This window comes from Homalodisca vitripennis, chromosome 6 (assembly GCF_021130785.1).
Source record: "Homalodisca vitripennis isolate AUS2020 chromosome 6, UT_GWSS_2.1, whole genome shotgun sequence".
NCBI lineage: Eukaryota > Metazoa > Arthropoda > Insecta > Hemiptera > Cicadellidae > Homalodisca > Homalodisca vitripennis.
In genome coordinates this window covers 117,544,076-117,568,665 of record NC_060212.1, presented here as the reverse complement: position 1 = coordinate 117,568,665, position 24,590 = coordinate 117,544,076, and the positions used below count along the sequence as shown (strand labels likewise).

At 34.1% G+C, this 24,590-nt stretch overlaps 1 protein-coding gene across 1 annotated transcript in view; it reads right to left on the bottom strand.

Moving 5' to 3' along the window:
- LOC124364796 (LIM domain-containing protein jub) overlaps nt 1-24,590 on the bottom strand; it is a 70,583-nt gene that overhangs the window by 13,191 nt on the left and 32,802 nt on the right. The window contains exons 3-7 of the mRNA XM_046820556.1: nt 14,074-14,243; nt 7,852-7,914; nt 4,237-4,367; nt 2,477-2,528; nt 1,438-1,506 (exon numbers count right to left, since the gene is read on the bottom strand). Coding sequence (XP_046676512.1) covers nt 1,438-1,506; nt 2,477-2,528; nt 4,237-4,367; nt 7,852-7,914; nt 14,074-14,243 — 485 coding nt within the window. The remainder of the gene's footprint in view (nt 1-1,437; nt 1,507-2,476; nt 2,529-4,236; nt 4,368-7,851; nt 7,915-14,073; nt 14,244-24,590) is intronic.

The window sequence follows — 24,590 nt, the reverse complement described above, 5'->3', positions numbered from 1 at the left end:
TTCTAACTAGGTTCATCAAAGAGAAAGAGATTGACAATAAATTATCTCTATATGAGGATTCCTTCTAATCTATGTCTTTCAGAGATTATCTCCTGGTATTTAATATATACAATTATGGATATTGCGTATTAAAGTTAGAATAGTATTTGTATGTGTATTTTACCATTTGGTTTGAGTTTTCCATAGTTGAATACCTTTTTACTAAGAGAGATTTCATATGAATGTAATTGTTTCAATTTGGGATCATACACAAATACCATGTATGTGTCATACAGTTTAGTCAACTTGAAATTTATATTTCACAAATGAAAGAAAAAATATTGAGGAATCAAACAAGGTAGCTCACTAAGCATAGATACATGTAAATACAAGTGTCAGGTCTGCTAATGACTAATTCCTTAGTATGAGGAATCAGAACTAGGTAGCTCACTAAGCATAGATACATGTACATACCATGGGCAGGTCTGCTAATGACTAATTCCTTAGTATGAGGAATCAGAACTAGGTAGCTCACTAAGCATAGATACATGTACATACCATGGGCAGGTCTGCTAATGACTAATTCCTTAGTATGAGGAATCAGAACAAGGTAGCTCACTAAGCATAGATACATGTACATACAAGTGTCAGGTCTGCTAATGACTAATTCCTTAGTATGAGGAATCAGAACAAGGTAGCTCACTAAGCATAGATACATGTACATACAAGTGTCAGGTCTGCTAATGACTAATTCCTTAGTATGAGGAATCAGAACTAGGTAGCTCACTAAGCATAGATACATGTACATACCATGGGCAGGTCTGCTAATGACTAATTCCTTAGTATGAGGAATTAGAACTAGGTAGCTCACTAAGCATAGATACATGTACATACAAGTGTCAGGTCTGCTAATGACTAATTCCTTAGTATGAGGAATCAGAACTAGGTAGCTCACTAAGCATAGATACATGTACATACCATGGCAGGTCTGCTAATGACTAATTCCTTAGTATGAGGAATCAGAACTAGGTAGCTCACTAAGCATAGATACATGTACATACAAGTGTCAGGTCTGCTAATGACTAATGCCTTAGTATGAGGAATCAGAACAAGGTAGCTCACTAAGCATAGATACATGTACATACAAGTGTCAGGTCTGCTAATGACTAATTCCTTAGTATGAGGAATCAGAACTAGGTAGCTCACTAAGCATAGATACATGTACATACAAGTGTCAGGTCTGCTAATGACTAATTCCTTAGTATGAGGAATCAGAACTAGGTAGCTCACTAAGCATAGATACATGTACATACCATGGGCAGGTCTGCTAATGACTAATTCCTTAGTATGAGGAATCAGAACTAGGTAGCTCACTAAGCATAGATACATGTACATACAAGTGTCAGGATTGCTAATGACTAATGCCTTAGTATGGGGAATTATAGCAAGGTAGCTTACCTCACAAATATAGCAGTCAACATGAAAATCTTTGTCCATGGAAACGACACGCACAGTTTCTTCTGTACCCTAAAAACATCAGTTCAAGTTTTACAGAAACTTGTGGCTGCTAAGCAGTATAAAGAGAACCATATTTAATTTTAGTTTTAAATAGACTCTTTAAGCTATTTATTGTGGTTTTATTTGTCAAGTCTCGGCTGACTAACTCACTGTGCTGTGGTGGTTTAAAGTAAACATTACTGTATTCGTCTGCATCTATCGAAATGGTAGTTGGTACTATTTGTCTCACCAGATCATCTGTCTATCTTTTTGTTACTCTTTCATTGTTTTGTTTGTTTTATTCTGTTGGTTTTCAAATTAGTAGATGATTTATATCAGCAAATTACGGAACGTGATGTTTGCTGCTGTTTAAAATGGCTTAGGTTTACATTGTATTATGTTCAAATATCACTGCTTTATCTTCAATACATAATGAAGTACAAGTCCAATATATTTTTAATGTACAATAAGAGAAAAATAGCACCCCACAAGTAACCTTAGTTAGGTGGGCTTTGTAGGTCAAGCTTAATTATGAAAATTTGTCTTAATTTTATATAATGTAAACTGTTATAAAAGAATAATATAGTTTTACAGTTAAATCTTTTAATTTATTACAAGATGTAACCTCAAATTTTGCAAATAAAAGTGACTGTATGCTGAATAACTCCAGTGTTTGGGTCCACGAAAATCCCCACGATGAAGGGTTAATTTTAAGACACACTCACTAAGATTAACAATATTCTACTGTTTAAAATAATAACCATTTCATTTAAAATGTAACACTAATTTAAAGTACTTCTCTGGTATATATAATTCAAAAGTGGATAAAGAAAATCATAAAATGGAATAGCTTATTCTGATACTTACTAACCAAACAATTCACATAAATTATACTCTGACAACGCATTTGTTGATTTTCATCTTTTGACAAAATAAATTGACAGCTGTGTCCTATCAAAATATAAAACTTGTACCAAATACAATCTTTGGGTCTACAAACCTCAACAGGTGTGATGCCTTTTCCACAAGCAGCACATTTGGGGGCGAACATTCTGGAACAAATTACAAAGATTTGGAACCTTATAACACCAAAATACAAAAGATTTTAAAAAATTGACAGAATGTTGACTTAGATTTAGAACAAAGACAAACCAACAGCAACTTCGGTCTTAAAAATATACCATACATTATTTGACTATGGATTTTCTTCCACATTAGATTGGGTAGCTGAATTGCTGCCAACAATATGATCGGTAAACAGTCATCCATCATAAAATCTGCTTCTATTGTTTGATTCAGATATTATGTGACAGCCAAAGGTAGTCTTTATAATAATTTTCAGTTATCTGGCTCTTTTTGTGATCATAAAGACACAGCCAAAGAATATGTTGCTTGGGGAATAAGTTAAAAATCCTTCTGAAAAATATTCAGGAAAACCAATTTCAGCTTACACCTTGAGTACAATGGTCAAACAACAATAAAAATAACTGTACTAAAACTACACCACCATTGAGTGGAAAACTAATGGTCACTAACATTTTGTAACATTGTTTTTACAGGAATTTACAGGAAATCAGCAAGAGTCAACTAAAGGATTGCTGGAGGGTCAAAATTAAAAAAAACATTAAATCTATTACATTTTTCATTACTACTACCGCCTTTTCCGAGGCAGAGGTGAGAACAGATTATACACTGTTACCAAGAGTTGCACAGGACACAAAATATTTACTACACAACTTGTAATGTACATTCTCCTCTCTCTGAGAAGCTATTATAAATTGCAAAATGACTAATGCACATTTTTATTGTCACTACCACTATTTTGCTAGCCTTGCAATTAAAGCTCCTGGTATCCAGAATTCTCTCTCTGGTATCACGAGTTGGTCCTTATTTCACAAACAGCTGTCACCCATTGCCATCAGCTTGATGTGGACAATGCGATTAGCTAGTTAAAAGGTCATTTAAATCTTTTAACTATGTAATCCCTTCTATATTTGTTTTAATACAAGACATAAATTGCGTTTGAAGGCGCTTTCCAATTTCTGAATTCTTCGCTATTTCTGAAATGTCATTACTAGACATCAACAGATTTTTATCAGTCCATTATTGGTGAAGCAGAGTAATTTCATATACCAGTAAAATTATTGATACACTCCCCTATACAGTATAATGGCATATGACAGAACAGACATTTAAAGTAACCTCTTTATCTTTCCTGAACGATTTCTTATCCTTATTTTAAATCGATATCGTCAAAATGTAATTTGATAATATATCTCATTTGTTATATTGTATTATAACAGTAGCATTTGCTAATAAGGAAAAACAATGAGAACACACAATTAGGTCATTAATTTGACAAATCTTCATTATTTTAAAATTTCAAAGGTATCCAAATGTATATTAAGACTATCCAACAACTTATTAAGACTGGATATTTAAAATTTATATGAATTGAGACATTTTGTAGATCACTTGCACAAAATCATGTTGAAACGTGAAAGTATCAGAAAAAACTGTTATGTTATTTAAGACTCCTCTAAGGTATTTAAAATAAAAAGTAAACATAAAACATTAAAAATATAACAAATGATACTCCTTGTTTATAGCATTTTAAAGGTTACATATTAATAAACATACGTTGCGCATACAGGACTAAAATAGACTGGAAATGAATTCAACAATTAGTTCATCAACGAGACTAGTTTAAAATTTTCCAACGCGGCAACTGCCAGCTAGGATGATGTAAGATGTTCACACCTGTGATAGTCGTTGACACAGTAGATCTTATTGTCGACATCAACTGTGAAGGGGACACCGTCCAGACACTCGTTACACATACAGCAGCGGAAACAACCAGGATGGTAAGACTTGCCCATCGCCTGCAGGATCTGTACATTGCATCATCATTTATTACTAGTCTCAAACTTAGCCAGAGATTATGTTATTACCAGAAATCAATTGAAATCATTTCTGATAATCTTTAAACTTGTGTTTGCTATTATTTAGAAGCTTATTCAACTAATTGTAGTTTTATCAAAAGCATAACATCTTTTCATAATATGTATGAATAGGTAACTACTTAGAATAGCTACAATAGCTTATTGAGCCGCAAATTATTGATAATTTAAGGCATAAGCAATATCAGCAGTTGCAGAAGAGAGAAATTACATAATTGTCCAACAATATAAAATTATTTTTCAATCCACAAATGTATACTGTATTATTATACCTATTATACCTTTACTCTCATATTTTATCACTTTTATTCAACTGATAATGATACTCATTTATTACTGGTAAAGATGACATGGCAATTTGTCATACATTATTGTACACTTCAACGTTAAGAGCAATGCAATCCTCCAGTTCGTCCAGATCTTTAAAAGAAGCAATACATTAAAAAAAATAAAAACCAAATAAAACAAATCAATTAATTAATCAAAAACTAATTACAACATATATAAAAGAATTTCCTAAGATCAACAATAATATTGTTTAATTCATGATTAATCCCAAAAAACTCATCCACTTCATAAAATGGGTGTTCCAAAAGGAAAAAGCCAATTTGACTTTTGAAAATAACAAATGGCAGTGATCTTAATAATTGTTTTTAACCTGTACATGTAATACTTAAACTGTTTGGACCACATCTGACAACGGCATCTTTGATGTTGAAAGGCCATGTATTAAAATTAAAACTAAATAGTTTTTAGAAAACCTCCTCTTTCAATGAAATGTCAACTACAAAAATGTGATATTACTCTCAAAATTTTTAAAGAAAAACAAGGTCTGCTAATTTAGTAAATGTACAAATAAGAAAAACTGACTTTTCAATACCGGTTGACCTATACATCTTGCTTGGATAGCTTGATAGATATGAAATATTTCAAACCATAAGTTGAATTCTTATTCTAGAAATATAAAAGAAAAATTAATGTATAATCTAATAGGAGTAATTTTCCATGTGCTGACTTTGCCTAAAATAAAGATTAGAAGAAACAGAAAAATCTTCCATGAACTTTTACAGTAAGAAAATAATCAAACAATACTAAATCCAAAATAAAATACTGTTAAATTATATTAAAGTCGAAAATTTACTTTTTTCACCTTTTGGTGCTCTATTCTCCAAAACTAGGTCAAAATAGGTAAAAATTCAATTAATTAGTTTGTGTATGTTCCTAAATGATGAAAAATAATGTACAACTGCTGAATTGTATTAAAAAATATATATATTTAAAAACATTATCAATTATTAAAAAAATAAAGTGATACAAATTTTAATATTTTGAAAAGTTTTCAAACCAAAACTATACATTGCAAATGAAAATAGTCTACAGTAAATTATCTATATCAATAAAATTACCTATACTAAGCACTAAAAGCATAAAACCCCAGTGTCCAACACCTTTCTTTAATATTACAGAAAAATGGCTTCTGTACAACCTGCCGCATTTAAAATGACTTCCAAATTAATAACTCAGGAATAAATCCATATGAGTACAAACATGCATGCATTAACTTTACTTTCATTATCTAATCTCTGACTCATTTCCACCTCACTTTTTCTTCATGCGATTAGTTTAAGATGAAATTCTTTACTTGAGATATGTTGGTCTTGCTGTGGGGAGATATGTTAAACTGAAGCTTTCTTCTACATAACATCTCATGGCTCTCCATAGTGATAATAAGATATCTCAAGATATTAATTGTGTTACCTTATTTTACTTTTGATTCAAACTTTAAAAAAATAAAAGAAGATTTTTCTAAACATTTCCAATAAAATTGAATTAATGAAGTTAAAAGTGCTCTTTACAGAATGTTACTTTTTAATGTAAGAGTTGTGAATAGTTTTAGACATTTAGACAATTTCATTTTGAAACATAGTTTGAGAAGTATACTGCTACTTATAGTGTTTATGATTGCTACTATATATTTAATGTAATTATGTGTAGATCAGTTTCATCTATCCTACATCCATCCTAGAGTTCATGTTGTCTGTCTAGGTTCTTCTGTTCTTTTTGTTGCACCCTTCACCCACATTTTCTGATATTTTGTTTTTTCCATCATCTGCTCCTCGTTTGTATACTTAGATTCCCACTCAATCTTAACTATAAAGAACTAAAATCACGTGCTGGAATGAGAAATCGTCTGTTTCCTCTTAGGCAGTTGCTGTCTCTCACTTTGGTGCCAAATTAGGTCAATTATCAACACTCTCCACCCTACTTCAAATACCAGAGATTTCTTGCCTGGTGCCTGTGATCACAGTATTGTTTATTCTTCTTATTCCACGTCTGATAATTCCTCTGATATTTGTAAGGTTCAGGCCAACGAGGTTGCAGCTGTTTTGGAACTTAAGGAAGGGTACTCTATATGTTTTGTGCAGATGTTCTGTTGATGACACCCCACATTCCAGAAGAGGTGAAGAGTGTGCCAAGAGCCCAAGATACAGTTTAATTAGGATTTTTGTGGTTCAGAATAAGTTTTAAGTCAAAGAGAACATGATTAAGGCTCACATGTTCTTCTTTGGAATTTCCACACACACACAGGTCACCCAAACATTCTATTGTTTTCTTTTAGAAGTGCTCTGGAGTTGAACTAATTCCAAAGAGAAGTCGTTTAGGAGAGAGCAATGAGAGATTTATAGAGCATTCAACAATAATCTTACATCTTCAACATTTTAAGAAGTACTATCACGAGAGAACACTATTCTGTAGATTCACACACCTGCTTTCACCATTTTATCATGTTACGATTAGGCTTTATCTCTAGGAACAGAGATATCCTTTGAGGGTTTTCCACAGAGATTGGCTTGAGATTAAATCCTTATTTAATTTGTTTGAATAAGTTTCACCAAAATGTTCAATGCTAAAATTCATTGGTATACAATTTAGGATGTCCAGTTTTGATATCACAGTTCACTTCATGAACTTTCTTCCCTAACAACGAATTTTCTAATATTTCCAACCTACCAAAAAGTGGCAACTTATTATTAAATATTTCCTCTACATGATGGTTTTCATTCAACTTTCCATGACTTGTTTAAAGGTGCGACCTGGACCCTGAAAGCAATTTTTTTTCGATTTTGAGACTTGAAACGCATCTTGAAAAAGGCAAATGTCACACCTTGTTTCAACTGTAAAATTAATTTAAACCATCCCTTTCACGAGCAAGTTTATATAAAATTGTTCAGGTAACCTTGTATCAGACACTCTTGCCTCAACTCTAAGACGATGGTCGGCTTCAGAGAGTTATAACTCCACTGCTACAAATAAAAAACAGCCTACAACAAATACCTGCAAAACATTGTATCATATATTAGAATATGTAATATATCCCTTACAGAATGTATAATGATAAATTAAAATTACTTACCATCTCCATAATGAGATGCCCACAAATGGCACATTTCTCTGCCGTTTGTTGGAAGCCAGAATACTAAAACATACAAATAATTTGTAAGTACATGTATACCGTAACATAATTATGTTTACCACAGATGAGTATAACTGCTGATATCACATAACTGTATCCACATTTTACCATGCATTAACTTTACATAAAGGAGTTGACTAAATAAATGTTGTAATACTCTTGGTTGTCTAAACACCATTGTTGTTGACACACCATTTTATTGACACTCATGTAATACAAGTCATCCAGCAAATTTCCAATACAAGCTCATGTTTTATAAATAAAATAATTCTGAAATCAACAAAATTTGTAGTAAAGGTATACTAGTTTAGTACACAACTTTTTTATAAAAAGACATACAAATTTAAATATTAAAACATTGGTGAAGGTGCACAAATATAAGTACAGATGCTTCAGTCAGCAGAATCTAAGAATACACTGGAATAGAAAAAATAATTCACTCTGATATATGTACAAATTTCACTACCATTTCATGATTTAAAAGTCAATTTCAGCATATTTACAGTTTCAAGCATTTAAAAAGAAATGACAGTTAACAGTGTTTTTTTTTATTTCTAGACAAATGTCAATACCACTTAATACAAAGTTCTCATAATACTCTGTTGACCCATCAGTCGAAAGAATAAAAAATATTTTAAAATTTATGTCACAATATTCAACCGTTACTGGCTCATAGCATTTATTCCTAACAATTGAATGAAAACGCCCCAGTAAGGTTAAAACCATTAGACCTGATGGAGGAAAAACAAAGGAAGGAAATTTTTGAATCCACCTTCTTGGCCAATAAGATCACTATGTGTGCACACAGGCATGTGCAGGGTCCCTGATTTGGAGGTGCCTGACTTACCGAGAGGTTTGGAGGGGGGGAGAGTGTATTCCAACAAAAAAAGGGGTCCGGACACTGGATAATGTTTGAAAATTGTACAAAAAAATATGATAATCTTATAAGTAAAAATGAATCACAAAACGTGTTGCTAAGCGTAAATCTTGAGATCGACTGGACCACTTCGGTTAATTCCTCTTGTAAAATGTTCATTGAAATCCAAGGAAGGTTTTTATGAAGCAAAATATAAGAAAAGTTACCTGGAATATTTTGAAATTCAGAAAAAATGTAGTTTTTATGTTTTATAATCCAAATTAAACTGGTAATAAACAGCTGTTCACACCTTCAGTTTTATATCGACAAATTGGCTGAAACATCTGTTTAAATTTAAATTTGATCAAATATTAAGTAAACAGTGCTTGATCAGTAGTGCAATGCAGATAGTAAATAAAAAGTTAATATCAAAATTTTACTCCAGATCGCGCCAGTGACAAATTTAAATCATCTAATGCATTTTAAATATTACTTAAACACTGCTATGTAACCAACCTTAATAAACAAAGTTATGAATGTTTTCACATGAGTTTACTTTTAAACCCGTTTTAGTGCTTACAGCGTCTACGTCGTAGACGCTTGCTGCGTTTATGTCCTAAAAGTGCTAGCGTCTCTACATCGTAGACGCAGCATATTTTGTTTATATATTATGGTTCAGTTTTATGACAACTTTCATTGGCTGGAAAACGATGATGGTTCATTCCAAAAGCATACTAGAGTAACGATATTTGTATATTTGGATTGAACGACCGATCCAGCTAGTTTATACGTCTTTCGAACGTGAAATTAAAAAGGCAGGGTTAGTTCGGATGTTTAGCGTTGCACAAGCGAACTTGACGCTCGTGCTTTGCTGTACTCTGTTTGCTCCTTATTTTATTCCAATTAAATTGTGTTCTAATTGTGAAATTACTACTTCATTTACTATTACAAAATTTATTCACAAAAAATACTTCATTTTTCGTTTGTGTTTTTCCGTTGTATATTGTATTTTAACTAAGTTATCAAAAAACTATGTCTTAATATGAAATCATTGCCACGTGATGATGAGTTATTACGGAATGTTGTTGAAGATGTTCTGGACAATGAAAGCAGCAGATTTATCATGTGATTCTTCATTTTTAAGTGAACCATTTAGTTTTTATGGGCAAATATGATGTGGAATATAGTGACGAAATCCCAACATCTGATGAAGATTTTTCACAAATCCTTACAAGTGAAATAGGACCGGATTCTGGCGAAGACAAAGACTATGCAAACCATCACCAATCAATCGGAATTCAGAATTTTTAAGTGATCGTATTGTATCATCAACCCCCCACAAAACGTTAAAATTACGGAAAATCTGGATATGTCCTTGCCTTTATAAAACACAAGAAATGTGACCCAAGCAGATAATAATAGGCTTAGGGCCTTCTAACTGATCAAGGTTCAAGTAGGCAGCCTAATTTGAAAACAAATTGAATAGTTGTTACCACTTGATAATAATGTAAATAATGTTCATTCTGGAAGATAATAGACCTACTGTGTTTATAAATAATACACCTAAATGTAGGCCTAATACTATTATTTCTGTACCAAGGCAAGTGACACTGATGATGTCTTGGGTTGAATGTTGGGACCTGATGATGATTTCCCCTTGGTCCAGTTAGGTTTCAAGATCTGCACAGGTCCAACGCACTATGCCACCATCTGATTCTCCCCACCCAATCTCGTATTTTAATCTTTTTTTTAACACAGATACTCTTGCTCAGATTTTGTAAGGGAAAATCCAAAACAGGTATGCTTACTCAACTTTTACTCAGCCCTGAATTATAAAGGACAATTACAAGAGTGAAAAAATTGGCTCCCTGTGACACTTCAAGAAAATTGAAAGCTTTTTATTGCATGCATTGATCAATATGGGCATTGTAAGGAAAACCTGACCAATATTTTCTTACTGTCCACTTTGCCATCTACGCATCAACAACCTTGGTTCAGACAGATGTTTCCACGTGACAGATTTCAATTGATTTTTACGGGTTTCTCCAACATTGTCAATAATGATGTGATTGGCCCAAAAACCCAAACGATCCATTGTGGAAAATTTCAAGCCCTTGTTGATTTCACGCCAAAACATTCTCTTTAAGGCATTTACTATACTCCTCATGAGCAGCTATTCTATTGATGTGTCTCTCAACGTGGAGACCATAAATCCCAATACTGTCTCTATCTAACAAGCAGTATATGCCAAAAAAGCAACACCACCGCTGGGGTGTAAAATGTTTGGATGTTGTGAGACTCTGTTGGTCAATTATGTGCTTGCATTTTATGTATACAAAGGAGCTCGTGTCAGTAATTGAAGAGCAACGGGGAGTTTGGCCTTGGATATGTCGTTGTAAACAAAAACTCATGGACAATAGGTAATATTTGTATAAAAGGGTTTCATAACTTTTACAGGACAACTTTTTCGGATCCATAATCATTGGGCAGAAAAACTGTTTATAATTTCTTGGAATTTATTACACCTCAAACCATTAGATATGAATAGGATAGGGATCCCTTGATGGTCTCAAATCAAATTTGCTGTTGGTGTCACTTAAAATTTTTCAAAAAATGGTTACTTGCTTTTATGTGGACACCGAGATAAAAAGAGTCAAAAGAAGCAGGTTATTATTGCTTTCAACGGCATCAAAAGCAACACACGACTGAAGTGAGGCCGGAAAGTGATACACCAGAGAGAAGAGGAAGATCATTCAAAAAGACCAGTTGTAATACTTGAGTTACAACCAAGTTCAACATGGGAGGAATTGATGTTTTGATATGATTGGTTTATGAATATTTAGATGAAAACGTCGTAAAACAGTCAAGCTATTGGAAGAAAGTGGTTTTTTAGTATAATGAGGAAGAATGATTTCTACAAACTCTTTACATTCTATATAAAGGGACAATGTGAAACCAGGAAAAACCCATGTCGCGTCTTAAAATTATACCGAGGCAATAGTCCATGAGCTTGGAAATTGAGTGGCTGCTTCATAAAAGTGCGATGAATCCTGGTCTATCATATCAGCACCAACAAAGACCATTTATTTTGGAATAAAAAAAATTTACCAGGAAGGATGCAAAGGACTATGTAAGGCATGAAGTACTGAAAGGAGCATACGGCGATCAGTGTTTGTTTTTCGTGAAGTGTGACCAAAGGTCTGCCACCCTATGTGTATCCAGCTGTCACACTTGTGTACAATGAAACCTGGGAGTCACATTATGTGCAGTCGTAAATATGTATATATCCGTTTATTATACTTTTTATCTGAGTAATTTTAATGTCTAATGAACAGTAACCTTCACAGTGTAATTCCAAAACAGTATGCATCCAGTGGTTCTATTCAAATAAGAAAGGATGGTGAGACAAATTTAATTCACTTTTTCTATAGGTTTTATTTCTGATTATAACAAATTATTTAGGTAAATAATAAACTGTTATACTGTGCTTGAAGTTTCTTCTTTTATAAATTAATAATAAAGGTTAGTAATGTGTATTTATGTGCTAATAATAGTAAGTGTATTGAAATTTTCTCTTAAGCATATCCAAACATGTACATTGTTGGGCATAAATTTGGCGCGGACCACATATTTTATATTTTCATCCACACACTTCTTATTTGTTTTGTAAAAATAAAAATAAAATATATGGAATTATGTGTGGCTTTTAGTTGCTCTTTCCGGATGGGTAGCATCAGAAAAATAATTATAAAATTGTTTTACATACTAAACATTTTAATCCAAAAGTGAAAAAAATTAAAATAATATTTTTATACAAAAAATTTACAATTTATTTTTATAACAATCCAATTATATTAAAAATGGATTTTTTTTGTATTTATTTTACCGTTTATTGGTTATTTATCTTCAATACAAAAAAACAAGTAAACAGAGATATGGACATCAAATAAGGAAGTGAGTAGTAAGGGAAATTTACTTAAAACTTTCTTTTTTTGGGGCCATTTTATGCACTAAAATGCTATAGCACTCTTGGGGAAGGCAATACGCCAGACCCCGTAGCACTAAAAGGGTTAAACTGGTGAGCTTCCATTGGTCATTGTGATATTGCATTTTACAGTGGCTTTCGGAAAAACAGAGAAATGAACACTAACATGCCTCAACGATTTATTCTTTCCCTGGCTACAGTCCAAAAAAAAGTGTATCACAAAACTTTAATAAGGATTATTTTGGAATGTTGCATAACCTTAATAAGGATTTCCCCCTTATAACGAAAGTACATAGGAAGTAGGTAATACTTCCCCTTGGCCGTAATAGGTCCTACGTGTGTGTATATTTTCTTCATCAGGACAACAAAACAAACAACTATGTCCCTGGAAATATTTTAAACTGAAAATAGATTACAGAAGCCGATAGTAGACGATTTTGACCAAAGTAGATTTCCGAGAACTGCATAATAAACGTATCTAGAATTTGATCGAGGAAATATTGCAAGCTGAAATGTGACATAGTAAGTGAATTTAAACGATCTGAAGTAGGCAATTTTTAACCGAAGTAGGCTTCTGGGTCCTACGTAAGTATATATTTTTTCTTCGTCAGGACAATAAGGCAAACTCTTATGTCACAATATCTACTATGGTACTGGAAATATATATGGACCTGAAATATATGACAAGGACTGGAAATATACGCTCTTTGACCGAAGTAAGTTTCCAAGACCTGTGTGATCCGAGATTTGTGTTTTCTTGATCGGGATGACAAGGCAGATTCAGCTGTGACGTTATGTATATAATTAATTAGAACCGGAAATGCTCCTACATGTGCCGAACATAATATAATAATTAAGCTAAACTCTGATACTATTTACCATGAACTTAAATAACACCTACCTGATGTATGCCTACTTACGTTTTAAAATGTTTATAGGACTCCCATCATATTACATCATAATTGCTTTTACTAAGTAATATAAGGACTTCCGTTCTAAAGATTGCGTGCGAAGCCGCAGGTAACAGCTAGTTATTTTTAAACATAGTGGACTCAAAAACCACAGCACTATTTTACAGTGGGCTATTATACTGTAGAATACACCATTCAAGTGGTCACGAGGAAGGGAATAGGAAATAGGACAGAGAGGATCAACGCATCACAAACATAATAATTCGTAATACTTGGCACCGGTGAGCTAAATGAAATAGCTCTTGTACTCCAGTAGAAGTATAATTTTTGCACCAAATTTATATAGCAAAAAAACCAACTTATTTGCCGGTGCCTACGCCCCTGTGACACCCCAGTGTGTTACTACTCACCAGGTAATCCTCTTCACAGTAGACCCGGCCGTGCACATTGTAGAAAGCCTTACCCCTGAGAGCCCGGCCACAAGAGCAGCAGATGAAACAGTTTGTGTGGTACAGATTACCCATGGCTTGACAAGCTTGTCCTGCCCCCGTCACCTTCTCCCCACATGTGTGACAGATACCTGAAAAACATTGATCGTTTGAAAATCAACAACAAAGCGCAACATGTGTTCACTCTTTACATGTGTTTAATTGAAACAAAACAAAGAGTATGACCGTTTTAAATGGTTTTGGAATGTATAATAATAATAATAATAACATGTTATCGCAACCGTAAAAGTAAAATATATACTAAAATTTTAAATTCGTTCACTACATTTGAACCTTACATATACATACAATTTTTACATTCACCCCAATTCTCATTCATTCATAATGTTTTTCCCACTCTTGTCCCAGTGTCAGTCAGCCAATCATGTGGTCTCCCAATCGTGAGACATAAATGATGTTATGCTGTAGAATGCTTTTGAAATCAACGTGCTTTGAGACCATTTTTAAATGCCTTGGGTACCGTACTATTTTTGATTGAGTTGGGCAATTGGTTGACAAACTGAACTCCTGCCTGAGAATGTAAGTGTTCATAAGCTACCGTTCTTTGTCTCCGAGTTTGGTAGCAATCCCTACCTCTATTTTCATAAGAATGTATGTTACTACCTATTATAGGATTTCCCTGTGTCTTAAAAAAAAGAGTTGTCTTTAAGATAATCTTATGAGAATTTGAATTCGTTAAAATCTACTTAATGCAATACTTGTAAGGCTCAGTTTCAACAGTACATTTTGTATGTTCCCTGATATATGTAGTCATTCTTCATTAATAGCTCTTCTAATAATCATTGCATCTAGAATTTAATAAGATTACATAAAGCATTAACACTCATTGTATACATTATTCAAATCGTACTTTCCCAAACAATACTAAAAACATCTTTCTAGTGTTTAAATATATGGTACTAATTAATTATAGTTGAAATGTTTAACCCTTCCCACGCGGCAAACGGATATATCCGTTAGGCCTAATTTTGACCAAAACGCGGTAAACGGATATATCCTTCAAAGTCTATTTTGTGTTATTTAATATATTGTAGTTGCTGTGGAATCTGCTAGAGTTCAAGGGAGTGTTGAATACTTGTTCTGAAAAGCAGATGTTACAGTTTGAACCTCATTGGCGCGTCGCAGTGGTGGGAGGGCGTGGCTTGGTCCCTCGTGGCGTGATTTAGCCTCAGTCTGCGGCGAAGCATTACGCGGTAAACGGATATATCCCGGCACCACATATTTTAGTGTTTAACGCTGTTTTGCCATATTTCCTTATTTACTGTTCGTGTTCCTGTTGTATTTAGCATTATATTATCTTTTTGTTTTGTTATTACTTTATTTGTTGTGTCGTTATAGGCCTATATTGTTCTATGCAATGGCGAATCCTGACGATTTTTTGTAAAAGTTGAAAATTTGTTAAAAAATATAGGGGTCTGATTATTTTGTGATACTGTATTATTTTTTATTCCTTATAGCCACCACTAACTAAAAAAAAATTAGAGTTGGTAAAATATAAAAAAAATTTTAAAGTTAATTACGCGTTACGAGTCAAAATTGAAAGATAAATACCGCGTGGAAAGGGTTAATCCTGATTAGAGTTTACTTCAGAATATATTAGTTAAAGTTGTTCAAATTGATTGAAGTAACTTAGAAGAACTCCTGTGTAATCAAGAAAGTTTCTGAGACGTTTCTTCTCAAGTTACAAAAAGATCTGCTAACTTTGAGCTACTTCTTTCTTATCATTGATTATTTGGACCAGACCACTAACAAAACAGTATTTCTATTAACATAGATCATTAATCATAGCATAGTCATAGCAGACTATACAATGTTAGAAGTTAAAAAAATTGAATTTAGGCTATTATTTAACCATTATAACTCACAACTATGCCGAGATACTCACAACTAGCTCGAGGTACTCATAATTATTCAGAAGTACTCACAACTATGTAGTAGAAGTACTAACAACTAGCTAGAGGTAACTCAGAACTATGTAGAAGTACTCACAACTAGCTAGAGGTAACTCACAACTATGTAGTAGAAGTACTAACAACTAGCTAGAGGTAACTCAGAACTATGTAGAAGTACTCACAACTAGCTAGAGGTAACTCACAACTATGTATTAGTACTCACAACTAGCTAGAGATAACTCTCAGCTATACAGAAGTACTTAGAAATAGCTAGAGGTAACTCATAACTATGTAGAAGTACTCACAACTAGCTAGATGTAACTCACAGCTATGCAGAAGTACTCACAACTACCTAGATGTAATTCACAGCTATACAGAAGAACTCAGAACTAGATAGAGGTAACTCACAACTATGAATAGGTACTCACAACTAGCTAGAGGTACTCATAACTAGCTAGAGGTATCTCAGAACTAGCTAGAGGTAACTCAAAACTAGCTAGAGATAACTCACAACTATGAATAGGTACTCATAACTAGCTAGAGATAACTCAGAACTACCTAGAGATAACTCACAATTACGAATAGGTACTCACAACTAGCTAGAGGTAACTCAGAACTAGCCAGAGGTAACTCACAACTATGAATAGGGACTCACAAGTATATAGAAGTACTCATAACTAGCTAGAGGTATCTCAGAACTAGCTAGAGGTAACTCAGAACTAGCTAGAGGTAACTCAGAACTAGCTAGAGATAACTCACAACTATGAATAGGTACTCATAACTAGCTAGAGGTATCTCAGAACTAGCTAGAGGTAACTCAGAACTAGCTAGAGATAACTCACAACTATGAATAGGTACTCACAACTAGCTAGAGGTAACTCACAACTATGATTAGGTACTTGCAACTATGTAGAAGTACTTACAACTAGCTAGAGGTACCACGGTGGAAGTGGACCACTGGTTCATAGAAGAGTCATTTTGAGGTCTTGTCAACATTTTATAATTGATCACAAACACTTCCACATCTCACAGTCTACACTTATTTTACTGTTAGATCTCAGTTAGATTGCACTGGAGAGTTTAGCTACAGTGAAACGTAGAATCTTACACTATCCCTTAGACAATTAAAGTTCTAATTCACGTACTTAGTTTTGTAGAATAAAAAATAACTTTCATCTGATCTACTGTACTAAATGGTGATATTTAAAAATAAATTTACAACAATATTATAGATTTAGATCGCAAAGACTTTTGTAGTGACAATTTAGTTGTGTACTACAACTCTTTGTTTGCTTTTAGTTGTTAGCATATCACATAATACAGTTTCATAATGAAACTCGCAATTTGGACTGAAAGTAGATTCTATGTTAAGAATTCAATATAAGATTGACATAAACCACAACATTTTCTTTGGAGTGGTGGTACATACTATTACAGCATTCGCATGGTTAAACCAACATGTGCAATGTTCAGTTTAATCTAATGACTAGTACAATATTAATTCGCAATTATCCTGGACAATTAAAATTTCCTATTCACTGTGCAAATGGCCAGTGTCCAGTTGGGAATGAAGTGAGTGCACTGATGAAGTGCCAGAAAGAGAGAGAGACCAGAGGTGCTGGAAAGTGGCCAGCTCTATTTCCTGCATTGTCCATTAACACTGTACACTGGTGTTGAGTGTTATCAGTTGCAACTCTCACACATTCCACTGCACCAGACTGTGTTATTGTTCACCAGAACAATTTGTGTATTACTTTCAGTAAAAAAATTTCAGTTATTTTTCTTTGTCTCTCATAGCTGAATTTGGACGTTTCGATTTAATTTATAAATTGTAACACTCAACTTAAATTTCAGTTAATTATTTACGTTTTAATCACTTCGCAATAATAGTATTTTTGGTGAATTAACCACACCCATGAATCACAATATAACAAGAGTAAACAATAATAAATGGAGTTTACACAATTATTAGTTATTTTTGGATTTCTTTGAGGTTGGACCGAAGAAATGAATTCCAAACGTATCAGAGTAAGTTTGCAAAGAAGTATTACAAAATTAAACCTTAAACATAGTTTTGCACAAAACGTTATAATCTGTCTGTCTATGTCTATCTCCCCAAATAGTAGTACTATTTTTCTAAATCTCCCACTGAGGCAAAATTCTTAGTTATTAACCAATTTTAAATTTCCGGTTCACAACTAGTGAACAATGTTTTGACGCTTAGAAAACTTAAGTTATGACACACGCAACACTTACAAAACTTAGTTATGACACCCGACACGCTCAGAAAATTTAGTTATGACACCCGACACGCTCAGAAAATTTAGTTATGACACCCGACACGCTTAGAAAACTTAGTTATGACACCCGACACGCTCAGAAAATTTAGTTATGACACCCGACACGCTCAGAAAATTTAGTTATGACACCCGACACGCTTAGAAAACTTTAGTTATGACACCCACTACATTTAGACGACTTAGTTATGACACCCGCCACGCTCAGAAAACTTTAGTTATGACACCCACTACATTTAGACGACTTAGTTATGACACCCGCCACGCTCAGAAAATTTAGTTATGACACCCAATACGCTTAGACAACTTAGTTATGACACCCTCAACGCTTAGAAAACTTAGTTATGACACTCTCCACACTTAGAAAACTTAGTTATGACACCCACTACATTTAGACGACTTAGTTATGACACCCACTACGCTTAGACAACTAATCGACATCATTGTTAGCAGGTGTCGGGTTACATGTGTGGTGTGGTCTGTGAAGTCAGAACTTCACCAGCCACTGATGCATGCGTCTGGTTTATGTTTATAAACCATGCAAGGCTGCACGTGTCCGTGTGTTTGTTTGTTTGTGTAGTATTTTTGTTCTGCCAAGTATAATATAAATGGCCGTACAAGTACAACTACTAATAACTCATGCCAATTGTCATTCTCCAGATTTCCTATGTGTAAAATGTAAATATTCCATTGTACGAATAGAGTTTAAAATTACAGTTCAAATTATATTGTTTAGATTATACTAAAATAAACTAAATGTTTGGTAGAACAAAAAACATCGTACACGAAGTAATAAATTTGAAACATTTACTTGATTTTTGAAACACAGCTATTTTATCAATCGAAATAACTTTCGTTTTCCTTAAAACATTGGTACTCAATTAATATCAATGGCTCTCTAAAATCAACGAACAACCCTAAATGAAACTCACAACGTCGGCCATTTATGATTTAAAATTATTTATAAAACTTTACAATCAAGTAACAGTAGCCTACTTTGGAACAAAAACTCTCGTCTACAAAGTAAGAAAATCACTTTGAAACTAAATAAAAATAACAAATGAAACTATAACGTTTACTTTACACATTTATACAATATCACACAATTTAGATTTATACAATTTAAATAAGTTGTTTAATACTACAACAATTTATTTTGTAATTTACCACTTATGAGGAGACAGCTATTTAACAAAAATACTTAAATGAAAACACAGTGAATGTTCGTTAATGACCTTTGCATAGCAAACAGATATAGTGGGTACACAAACTTTCTGTCTTGAATACTACAATGGAAGTATTTTTAATTTGAGAAACTGTAACTACGCAAGGGACAACAATGCGGAGATCGCACGCGAACACCGTGCGGCGCGTCGCGTGGCCGAAACGACACTGGGGGGTTCAGTCCCGGCACTCCGGCAGCCTCAATAATAGCTCTGTGTCAGCGATGAGCATTGTTCCCTCGCCCAGCTGTCTCTGTGTTGTGGAGTGTTGGGGTAGGTCGTGGCAGTGCGGGGGAGGGGCAGGGCGCTACCGCTCAATCGTCAATCTACATTAGTGACAACAGTAACATTGAGTTGAGACGACACTGGGAGGGGGGTCTAACAACTATCCTGAACAGCTAACCACGCGGGAACTGTAGGCTCTAAGTATTTTTAAAACTGCATTTGACAAAACTTAAAAACAGAAAATAATAAATTGGTATTTTCAAAAATAAAAAACAGAGGAAGAAGCAACTAAAATTTTGAAATATAACTCTGCCCCCTCCCACTTTGAAACAATATTGTGTGATTCATCAGATGTCAAGAGTGCAGAGGCTACTTTGGCCGAAGCGAGTCAGAAAGAATGAAAGATGTAGAGAATATTGTGATTAGACACAATAATCCGGCTCGCATTGGACCAAAAGAATCAAACTGGATACTTAAATCAGGCTCGGCGGACAAATGAATAGTGTTGAAACGAATAAATAAACCTTGTAGCTAGGAGATGAGAAGGTATACGAAGAGAGGTTAAATGTTATAGGACTGCCAAACGCACCCGAGTGATCTTCATATTATGCCACAAGAGTAAGGTTCACATGTTCATAAACGAATTGTAACAGGGTCAACAAATTGTCTGGGCACTTGAGGGTAGTTTGGAGTTCGAACAATTCAGTCATATGACAGCGTAGAAGAGGACAATCCATAACACAAAATTTTAAACGCGGTTCGAGGGGGACGAACTACGCACCTCGTAAAGGGACAACTTGATGATATCAGTTTGATATAGGAAGGCACGTTCCACACTCTAGACAAACTCTAGGGCGACTCAGAACTAAGTGGGGCAACAAGACGCTACGGCCCACAGCGCGCTATCCCCAATGGGGTTATGTACTAATACTATTGCTCCGACCAATTAACAGTCTGTATGTAGGCAGCTATTGCAGCTAATTGAGAATTATACAGGATGCACAAAAAACCTCGCACGCACTTGATAATTCCCGAACAATTACAATAAAGCAATAACACTTGGTACATCATTACTGCACATATAAATCTAATTTTTGAAGTAACTACCATATTTTTGTCACGTCCGCAAGGAGTCAGAAGGAAATTTAATTTAGAGCATAGGTCGAGTAGTACATCAAATTAAAGGTCTTTATTAGTAGAGTGCAATACTGCAAATCCGAACTGAAAAGGTTTAAGCTTTAAAAAATTATATTGGTGTAAATTTTGAAACATTTACAATGTAGGTCCTGTTCTAGATGGTATAATAATGTTTATCTTCGCGCAAGTTGTCAAAGTTAAACTTAGCAAATGAAGACTTGACTTAAAAAATAGTTTTTAAAGTAGTTGTTGATTCTTCACATCCATGGAGGATGTTCTACAAAGAGTTCGGAAAAAGATTTTAACATAAGAACAGACCAAGATGTACATTATTTTAAAATAACAATATTTGATGTGAAGTCAATAACAATAACCTTAAAAACTATTTCTTCTATCAGTGAACCTCCAAGTTACTTTTTAAGTTACGTTCGATTTCGTTCTTTTTCGTGTTTGTCATTTTAATTGACCACAACACAGACTACAGGAAATTATGGAGCTGCCGCTCAACACCTCATTTTTTTTAAATAGTAAAAAATTATGCTCCCTTAAGGGTCTCTTATGATCGGTTCGCCATTTTTAACCGGGTTCCAGTGGTCTTCTGTTCCATAATTCACAGTCCATGTTTCCTCCCTCTTGCTTGTTGATCTGTGTTGTCCACTTTCCAATGATCCCTTACCCAAAACGTTACTCTGTCACCAATACCATATATAGAGATTATAGTTTTAATAAAGACACTAGTATAATACACTATAAGTAATGAATTCGGCCACCTAGCCACACGAACATTAGATTTATTTGATAGAACAATGTAAATGCACGGTACATGTATATTATTGTAATGTAATTCATGTAACAGTTTTTGGAAATTATGTATTTTGCCGACAGGTCCATTGGACTTCGGAAAACCTAAATTTGTAACGAAATATTGTAACTGAATAAATAATATAGCCTATGATTAATAACCAGCAGGAATTACTTCACGTTCCGTCCATCTATCTGCTACGTAATACGGACACATTGTTGAGGCTCATAAACAATTCCTGTATCCTGTTTAATAATTGTTCAGAGAACTGTAACGGAACTGCTGAAATGTCTTATAATATAATTTATTTTCACACAAGCCAAAACTCCAGTTGTGTGGTAGTCACAACGCTAGTACAGGTACAGTTACCGCTGTTTACACAAACTTATCCAACTCACTGTATCTTTACGTGATATTTAAATACTGTGGCTTTCGCAATTTTTATGTATTTCTAAAACACTTGCACTACAAGCTAGGTTCTTTTAATGATTAAAGAATTTTGTATTGGTAAAAACCTTTTTTTAAATTCAAGCTAACCTAACATTTACATTTACAGTTACATTTACAATTAGGTCTGTCTGTCTATTCTATCCGCGATTACGTGTTTCCGTGAAATGAGGCGTAGTTTTACGACTGCTTCTTGCACATGCATGTATATTGTTGTTTATCTAAGTTTTGTTATTTTTTTATTCCACTACACTACTTTTTACAAAGATCCATAACAAAAAGCCACCAAATTGATGACTTGACTTTTTAAATTCTTTACCTATTGCATAACACACATTCTCCGGAAAGTTAAGGCTCTTATGTTATTGATAAACGTTGATTCGGTACAATATAATTAAAAAAGCGAAGATTTACTACCGAAGCAATTTCACCTAGTACGGTGTAGGGACGACATTGCGGGCGGTGGCAGAGGTGACGACTGAGGTTTAAGTGGAATCGTGAGTAGTGAGTGAGTCACGAGTTGACTGCTAGCACCAATCTCGTCAGGCTCGCGTATTTAGTATTAGGGACTATTTAATTGGCAATAGTACACAACCGAGAGCCGCTGACACATAACATAATGACAGATAAGTCTCAGAGATGACGTATCTAAGTCACAGAATACATACCGGGCGATGCCGAGAAAAATGCGCATTTTTCATAGGTCGATAGAGGATTTGAATACAACCATTTTTTGTCCAATACACATTGGGTCGTTAATGTTTCGTTTCCGAGAAAATTGAGTTTGTGAAACGCCTCATTTATTTCCTTCGTAATAACACGTAACATAACCACATAATGTGAAAAAGAATGTAAAAAAGAAATAAAATATTATTACAGCAAATGATCAACATTTCTACAGTTTGTGACAATGCAAAGCTGAGCTCTTCGTAACGTGCACTGTCTAATATTTTGAAAGACATGGGGGGGTTTCTCCCACTTCTGCTGCTAAATAATATTTTATTACATTCTTGTTCACATTACGTGGTTCTATTATGTGTTATTGCGAAGGAAATAGAGTTTTGTTTCAGTAGCTTTGCGTGTATTTGGCCGAATCTCAAAGGGAACAATACGTGTTGCCTACAAGGAGCCGTTTCACAAATTCTCAGTTTTCTCGTAAACGAAACGTTTGCGATCCCAGGGTGTATCGCGGAAAATGTCTGTATTCACATCCTCTATCGACCCTGAAAAAATGCGAACTGTTATCAGAATTGTCCTGTATACAGAACAAACCAAGTAAATTACGTAAAACATACATTAATGTATCATCTCAAACTCGACAAACTAAAAACTTGTAAGTATACTCCAAATTAACATAAAGCAAAGACACGTATTGGAACTGTATGAATGTAATCTTTTGGCAATTCAATAGAAATCAAAAGTCATCAATTAATTAGTGCAATCTTTCCGCTGACGTTGAAGTGGCGAGCGATTAAGATTTTACATAGTTTTAATTTCGACGAATTCGATAATGTGCATTACTTTGAATTTCATTCACCGTTGTTATTAGTCTATTTACCTGCAGCAGTGAAACAATATTTCGTGGAAGTGAATTCAGAATTCATTAGAAACGCAATATTTCCTAAATAGAACACATACTTTTAATCTTTTTATAGGAACCTCAAACTTACTTACTCGTGGAGATAGGAAATTGTCTTTATATCACACTTTTCTACTTCGATAACACCGTATTTGTTTTTAAATTAAATCTCTATCCGCACAGATATAACACTGATACAGATATCATACTGATAATGGGCACTCTAAACATTTTGATTAAATGATTATAACTTAAAGCACATGGCAAACGATGTATTACAATCTTACAATCTCTTAGGAAAACATGTCTCTACAGTTACAATTTACCAGGTTTTTAATTTGGGTAAAACTTACAATTTAATGAAACGACAAATTTCAAGAACCTCTTCAATCGTCATAATCCACTATAGCTAAAATCTTGGGTAATAACGAGAAGAGGATCGGTGCTAAGAGAAAGGACAAAACAAACAGAAGTAATGGATAAATGAATACAGTAGATGAACTGTGGAAGTGGTGGATGGTCACGGAATACTTCTTATAGACCAATCAGGAGTCGCGTGTCTGTTGGTGGTTAATCATGGGTTTCAATAACCTGGCACCTCGTCCCGCCATGGTCGATCGATACAAGCGAGTCCAATCGATAAAGTTATCTGTGCTCAGACAGAACTTACAATCTAAGCATAGCTCGCTCTATATTAGCATAATAAAGTACGAGGGTCGTTCAATAGTCCTTAAAAATGCTACATGTGGCGTTCGTAGGATGGAAAACACTTAGTTCGTAAGCAGCATTATTGACTAGACAGCTGTCAAAATTTCA